Source organism: Micropterus dolomieu, linkage group LG14, assembly GCF_021292245.1.
Source record: "Micropterus dolomieu isolate WLL.071019.BEF.003 ecotype Adirondacks linkage group LG14, ASM2129224v1, whole genome shotgun sequence".
Classification (NCBI taxonomy): Eukaryota; Metazoa; Chordata; class Actinopteri; order Centrarchiformes; family Centrarchidae; genus Micropterus; species Micropterus dolomieu.
Genome location: NC_060163.1, coordinates 24,723,685 through 24,731,396, shown reverse-complemented (window position 1 = coordinate 24,731,396; position 7,712 = coordinate 24,723,685). Strand labels below are relative to the sequence as shown.

Here is a 7,712-nt window from a genome sequence, read left to right as displayed (position 1 = left end):
GGGGGGGGGGGGGGGGGGGGGGGGGGGGGGGTCGGCAAATAAGTTTTGCATCGGAGCAATTTTTTTTTAGCCATTATACGGAGGGTGAGTGTATCAGACAAAATGTTTAAACTGCATGTTATGTTGTTTGGTTAGCTCATCCAGTAAAGTGCAAGACTCTCCTGGAAAGTTGCGCGTTTGATCCCACATCGGGCGAATTTTTCTCCCCCCTCCTTAAATTATGAACTGTTTAATAAAGAGTTAGCTGCAGTGTGTTTGATCCTCATCCAACAACTAACTGAGATTTATTTCAGCACCACTATCAAAGTATTTATTTTTTTGCCGCTATCGTAGCACCATAATCATGCAGCTGGACAGATATTATTGCAGGCTGACAGTTTTGGCGAGGGTCCATAGTCAGAGAATTAATGCATTTCCCTTGTCAATGATGTCAAATGTCTCTGTAAACTTTATAATTGACTGTGGTGCAGAAACAGTGCACACTCTTTGGTTACATTTTCCATGTTAACTACCAGTGGCCATATTATCCAATGTGGCAGACTGTTCAGCCACTGCAGCTAACCTACACTCTTTGAAAAAAAAAAATAAAAAGGGGGGAGGTGGTAAACCGTTTGTAGCAATTCGCAAACTCGCTGCTAGATACCACTAAATCTTTCACACTTAACCTTTAAATGGATGGACGTGTGAGCACACACACAGTGGATGATACAGATTATGTACATGAATATGATTAGAGGAATGAATAGCAAGAACAATGAGCCTGTAAGTGTTGCTTACTCTTTCTTCTGCTCAGACCCCCTCTCTACTCGAGTGTGTGTCACTGCAGCCTTCATCAGCAGGTAATCACGGTCGTGATCTGGCAGAAAGATGTATCGCGTTTCCTGTTGGAGAGCAGCAGAGTGTGATGTGACTTCGATCCTTTTACGTCATGATTTTAGCCTTTTATGGGAGGATATTTTAGTTTTTGCCCTCACCTTTGACTGAGGTGGTCCTCTATACCCGGCACCTGCGTAGCTCCTCATGGAGTTGACCATTGTGTTGGTGGAGAACGTGTAGTGGGTGGTACGAGACCCCACGTCCTTCTCAAAGCCCTTAATGACTGCGCCATTGGTCCTGAAGATCACAGGAGCCCACAAACATAACGACAACACACTTTGACAGAAGGATCCCTCGTTATTGACTTCGTTTTAGTGCCAAAACTGCTGCACTTTAGGATGTAGGGGCATTAACCTTTTAATTATTATAAGTGTTATGATTTTAAAGTGTGTGTGTGTGTGGGTGTGTGTGTGGGGGGGGGGGGGGGGGGGGGGGGGGGGGGATAATGACTTGGGTGCTTTAAATAACAAAATCATTGATGCATTTTATTCACTTTAAGTGCACATATGATAGAATAGTTATTTTCAGGAGGTTCATTTGTCGTTTTAAAAATAGTTAAACAACTTTAAAACAAATCTCCTTAGAGCCTGAAAGAGGCTTGGGTGGGGCCTCGACAGACCTTTGCAAACATGTGGCTTTCGAAACATGTTTTGCTATTGAGCCCGAGTCTGTATCTACCTGAACACATAGTGATGACCGTCGATCTCCTCCCCTTTCTTTGAATTATTCAGGATCCCACCGTTCCCCACCACAGCACAGCGGATGCACTCTGATTTACTGCTGCGATCCTTCCAGTCGTCGAACATCTGCCAGTTAGCAGACGAATTGAGGACAGACAGAGTTTCCACCAATGCTGTTGACACAGTACAGAATTAATCTAGATGGAAATTGCAGAACAGTCTTAAGTTGTTTTTTTTTTACAAAAATCCTTAAATCACAAATAAGATTTGGTTGCTGAACCACTGATTTGTTTGTCTATGTAATTGCATCCGCCCACAGATTCCGTTCAGTCTGAATGAAAACCGCTGTGGCTACATGTGTGGGCACAGAGAGGAAAGCTACCATTGTCTAAATGTGATAAGCATCTTAACTGTGATGGGGCCTGCATGTCCTCAAATTATCCAAAATCCTTAACTTCTGTGTGGATATGGGGAATGCAAATTTTAGATAACTAATCAAAGAGTACACAATCTGCTTTAGACAAACTTTGGTGTCTAAACAACATTTCTAATATGAATGTACTTTGCTGTACAAAAAAAAAAAAAAACAAAGAAAAACACACGTGTAAAATCTCATACAGAAACTCCTGCACTCTACTTGCAGTCCCCCCGTATAAATATGAATTTCTGCAGTTAATGAAAAATCTTTTGAATTACCAAATGGGCAAAGTGCCGTGGGACCCCAGACTCTGAGGTCCAGGCCTGAGCTTCATTTTGGGGTTTTTTGGTTGCAATTTGATGAATTACTGTGTGTAGTGTTATGCACCATTAAATATATAAAACTAACCTGCATTTTTAACTATTGAGTGTCAAAATCAATTTTAAAAACTGAGATCATTCACTTGGTATTATGTTCATAAGATCACAATCATTCACAGACTAAATACAACGAAGCTGCCATGTGTTGCCTGATGACTACTCAAAGTAAACACAGTACACAACGCACAGATTAGGTTTTCTAGACTCACTCTGATTAAAGTACTTGCCAACCACAAGTGTTGGTGAGGGAGAGTGCACTCATTCTGCAAAAATAAATATCATGGCTCTTTTATTAACCAGAGCAACGTGCTGCACTCAGCACCTCAGGCTTTTTGAAAGTGTGTGTGTGTAAATTTGATAACTGAAGTCTCTTGGATGAGGGATGAAACGTCTTCTAGGATCTTCAGCCAAGTCCAGTTGCCCTTGACCTCAACCTTTGTTAGATCGGCTTCATTCAGGTGTCCAAAATAGGTTTGACCATCTCAGACAGACAATCAATATAGGTGAACATGGCATTAAAAATATAAAATAAAGTATAGAACCAACAGAAACTCACTCTCATAGTCGACCCCCCCCCAGCCATGTGCCCCTGGGTACCGGCTCAGGCGCTGGTGCTGTTCAGGAGTGACGTGTTTGGCCCACTGCAGGACTGGGATGTTTTTCAGAAACCTCTCACCAAATTCAGTTTGTGTGACCCGACTTTGGATGCCGTCTGGGCAGTCCTGAGGGAAGCAGATAACAACCTTGTTATCAAACCATATACAGAAAGTCTTATCTCCTCTCTACGACCTCGTACACCATGTCCCACATGATCTTTACAAGCCGAGCATCATCTGTTCAACTTGCAAAAGCCGCCAACATTAACCTCCAGACTCCCACTGGAGGCAATTACCAAGTAATTAGCAAAACACCACCACTAACGACAAGAGGCTTCAGGAGACATTGTGAATTTTACACGGGTTAGAGAATTTTCTTAGGGGGCTTAATTGGTCCAACAGTGAAGGTAAGACAGGTCTAGCTTGGAGACATTAGCTCACCCCACAAGTGTTCACTGACCTCCCAGCTCTAGTTATTTCTCACACGTAACGGTCCTTGTTAGGGAGGCAACGGTTTGATAAAAAGGTAGAGACAGCAGCTCAGGCGTCAGATCTTACAAGGTTGAGTCTCACAAGAACTCACTGGCTCCACAGATTAGAGTACAGCTCATGATAGCAATAGATTACAATAAGACATAGCACTGGAGACTAAACAGCAGATTGTTGTTCTAGGTTAAGGCCAGTGAAGATAACCCAAGAGGGAACTGGCTCACAATATTTCAACCACCACCATGGACATGCGAACACGTGGATGATGGCACCAAGCTTCATGTTAGCAACCTTATCATCTTGTTAATCGTGTTATCTGAGGAATCAACAAGCGATTCGGTCTGTGGCCTCCCTTTTCTTAGGCAACAGCTCAAAGCATAAACTGCAGCGCCACAAAGTTTATAGTCTTTCCTTTGAAAGCTGTATCGTACAGAAGTACAGTGTGTGCATGGTAGGAGATTCACATGAAAGATTGTGCGAGTTGCCTTGTTTAAATTAAACTCTTCTGGAACCCTGTGATCACTCCTAACAGACTTTAAGGCAGATTTTTCCTCATTTTATTGTGTGTTTTCTTATCCTCCCTCTGTTTTTCCTCCCAGAAGACAACTCATGAGAGATTTAGGCTTGATGACACACTCAGAGCCGGTCTGTAGGAGACAGGACTCCGTTTTCCATGAAACATTTACTTGGAGGACAGACCCACCCAGTACAAGTGTGGCAGCCGCCCTATGACAGCGTTGTGAAACACATCACAAGTTTAAAAGAGGGATGTGTTACAACTTTCACTACCTGTTGGTTTGTGTAAACACAGCGTCTTTCCCACCATAATGAATGTTTACTCTTTAAGTGCTCCATTTGGTGCCATAAGAGGCTAAGACAGGTGACATTTAATACTTTTATTGTCAAACCCCACAAAAACAGACCCACGCCAACAATGAATGTAACTTACTAAGTATTGTGTTTGTCAAAGCAAAGCCCAGTGGTCTTGTTAAAAGCAGCAAGCCTCACTCTGCACCGGTTCCTTTTTACCATGGAAAAAAAACCCCACCAAAATGCTCCATTTCCTCCTATTTGAGTAATGTTTATTTAAATATACAGCGACAAAGTTTTTAAAGAAAACACAGCCTTAAAAAAAAAAAGCTGCAGTAGTGACCTGTGGTCTTGGGACTGGGCACCAGAGGGAGGTCAAAGTATTAAGAGAAAAAAAATTAGACAAAAAAAAAAAAAAACACAATATGAACTCACCGTTTGTGGGGGGACGTCTTCACTCATGTAAGTGTCTCCAATGTAGGAAGGCTCTGTTGTCCTGGCTGCCTGAGTGATCCGCTGAGGCTTCGGTGTAGGGCCTTTGGTACTGATCCAGGTTTTATCCAGGCCATCAGAACTGGACTTTGAGACATCCAGGACGTTGTTCTCCACTTTTTGTTTAGAGACTTTGGATGTTTGAGTCTTTAAAGTCTGCGTGGCATGTGTGTGTTCATGCAGAACCTGGTGCTCTATGTGAAAGTGTAAGGCAGAGGGCGGCCGGGTCGCGCTGTCAAGAGGCTCCTCGGAGTCTCTTGAGACGCTGTGGAAGACAGAACAAGATTTGGCAGTGAGCCCGGCAAGTCACTGCTGGAAATAAATCATCTGAACACCCACCCCCCTCTCGTTGAACAATTCAGGAAGCTTTCTTGATAAGGGTTAGATGAGAAGGTTGATACCGTGCTCATATCTGTACATTAAAGTTTGAAGCAGCCAGTTAGCTTAGCATAAAGACTGTAAACGGGGAACTGGCCTGGCCGTCTGAAGGTAGTCCGTCTAGCAGTACCTTTTAAAGCTCAGTAATTAAGATGGTATATCTTGTTTGTTTAACGCCCACAAAAGAGATCGTAATGGCAGAGAATTGTTTCTTGAACATGCATAAACGATTTGATGGACGTTCTTCTATTACTACTAGTGTTTATATCTTAACCTTTCCTTATATAATACACATTAGTCTGTCCATATATGTAGGGTTTAGGTCAGAGCTGAGAGATCGTTTCGTGTTTTCCTCTCCTCAAATGTTCATTCAAGGTCAGGAGAGGATCTGTTCCCCAGAACATAGAAACCCAGACTGTAAATGATTATGCATCCCTTTGCTCAGGGCCAGACTAGAAACTGCTTTAGACAGCAGGTTTCCTTTTAGTACTTCTGTTATTCTCTATTACTAAATTCTTCAAAGAAAACGGCTTGATGCAACTCTGCCGGTGACAGCTTGAGCAAATAACAATTTAGCTACTGTGGCAGGTCAGCGTATGTGTTTTGTTTCTAAGATAACTGTGGGTAATCCCCTGAACACAGGATGCGCTCTGTGAACCAAATACAGGTTTTGTGGGGACAGTTTGAGAAAACTGTTGACAGAATGTGTCCAAAGCAAAAGTTAGAGTCTAAAATGTGAAATTGGGAGGATCTGAAGTTTATGTAGAAAAGTTGATTTATGGCTTATTTTCACACTGCATAACTTGGAAAGCACAGTCATAAAGAAAAGGGTGGAGGCTGCATTTTTCTTGAGCTACCAAAGGCTTAAAGGCACAGAATATATAATATATATTCGAGTCAATCAGCTTCTTACTAGAAGCGATGGAGTGAATTCTCTCTGGTTTTGGGTGCAGGGTTCTTAATAGAAAGGGGGAAATAAGTGATTTTTTTTATTTCTATCAAAATTTACCAACATACATTACTGGTCAACACCCATTTTTAGAGCCCAAGTGAGGTCCCTATTGAAACTGAAAGGATAATCATTCCCCCCCCCCTTCTCCTTTCTTCTGCAAAGTAACCGCAAGATGTTCGAAAACTCAAAAACTTCAGGAGTGGCGAAAAATTTTGTATTTTATGGATTTCGCAAATGGCCGTGGCAAAATGGCTCGCTAGCGCCCTCTACAGAGCAGCCCCCGGACTAAGTTTCACCTACGTGTATGCGTAAGCCATTGCCTAAAACCAACAGGAAGTCGGCCATTTTGGATTTAATGGTCATTTTTGGAGATTTACACACTTTGTACTTTAACAAACTCCCCCTAGGCAATTAGTCCAAGCGACTTCAAACTTTCAATGTGCAGTCTAAACCCATTGACAATAAAAAGTTGTAGAAACCGTTATTACCAGTCGACTGGTTTACCTGTGGTGTGCTGTCAAAACAACAAAACCACACACAACCCGATGAGTCGCCATGAAACAGGAAGTTGTTTTAACTTCAGTGTACATGCTCATAGACACAGAAAGTGAAGATTAACACATTTGTGCAGCATCTGCAGCCCATGGCAAATTCACAACCACACTGGCAGAGCGCCAGAATCTGCCACGCAGCCGCCTCACAGCTCAATGTGCTACAAGTGCGAGGGCCCCAACCATCGCTGCTTGCAGCTTTAATTCTAGTTTTTAAATTGAAATATAAAAGTAGTTCAAGTCCAGTGAAAGACCTTTTAAAAAAAAAACCCGTGAAAGTAATAATTTAAGCCACCAAAACAGACAGTTCTCAGCTATAAAATGAAGGAGTTTTGTTCATTATTTCAGTGTGGGATCAATTGGTTCGTCTTTTGTCAATTGCCTTTTAGTTGCAACATTGTACAAATAAGTCTTCAGAGGATTTATTGATACAAGCGGTTTACACATGACACCTGTTGAAAGTGTTTTTTGAATCAACTTTCAAGGCTTCATTTACTTTGATTGCTGCATAATAACCAAAAAAAAAAAAGTGTAAAGACAAGTTTACATTATTTCTCTAAACTTTAAGAACCCTTTAATTTTTCAGGGATTACTGGGCAGTATTGAGTTAACAACTTTGTTATTCTGCAGCAGTGGAAGTAAGTGAAGCCTGGAAAGTTTGTGCAAAAACAGGTTTCCTAATGTGTAAATACCTTGGAACAGTCTGTTCAATTCAATTTTATTTATATAGCGCCAACCAACAACAGTTCTCTTCATAAAAGAGCAGGTCTAGACCGTACTCTGTTCATACAACCTCAGATGCTCCATTTTTATTAAAACGGCAATTAATGAGGGAAGACAGCAGTTGGATCTCAGCTGATTCTATAGTGAAATGAATCAAACTTTAATTCAGTTAATTTTATCTGAAAATCTGATCTAAACGCTGCTTTGAACTTACTTTTGTATCATTAATGTTTTCACTGGACTTGAATTACTTTTCAATAAAAACTAGAACAATGGGGGTGGTCCAAAACTTTGACCGGCAGGGTATATAAAGCAAAATCTGACTGCAGTTGCAGGGTTGCGCAAAACTCGTTGAAAGTTAATTCTC

At 41.6% G+C, this 7,712-nt stretch overlaps 2 protein-coding genes across 4 annotated transcripts in view; both read right to left on the bottom strand.

The window, feature by feature from the left end:
* The window catches only part of LOC123982851 (zinc finger protein 502-like), a 441,737-nt gene that overhangs the window by 63,746 nt on the left and 370,279 nt on the right, over positions 1–7,712 (bottom strand). The gene's annotated exons all lie outside the window — the stretch shown is intronic.
* Positions 1–7,712, bottom strand: part of st6galnac (ST6 (alpha-N-acetyl-neuraminyl-2,3-beta-galactosyl-1,3)-N-acetylgalactosaminide alpha-2,6-sialyltransferase) — a 16,687-nt gene that overhangs the window by 4,439 nt on the left and 4,536 nt on the right. For both annotated transcript variants that reach the window (XM_046068768.1, XM_046068767.1), the window contains exons 3-7: positions 4,685–5,006; positions 2,911–3,076; positions 1,555–1,729; positions 975–1,113; positions 778–881 (exon numbers count right to left, since the gene is read on the bottom strand). In XM_046068768.1, coding sequence (XP_045924724.1) covers positions 778–881; positions 975–1,113; positions 1,555–1,729; positions 2,911–3,076; positions 4,685–5,006 — 906 coding nt within the window. The remainder of the gene's footprint in view (positions 1–777; positions 882–974; positions 1,114–1,554; positions 1,730–2,910; positions 3,077–4,684; positions 5,007–7,712) is intronic.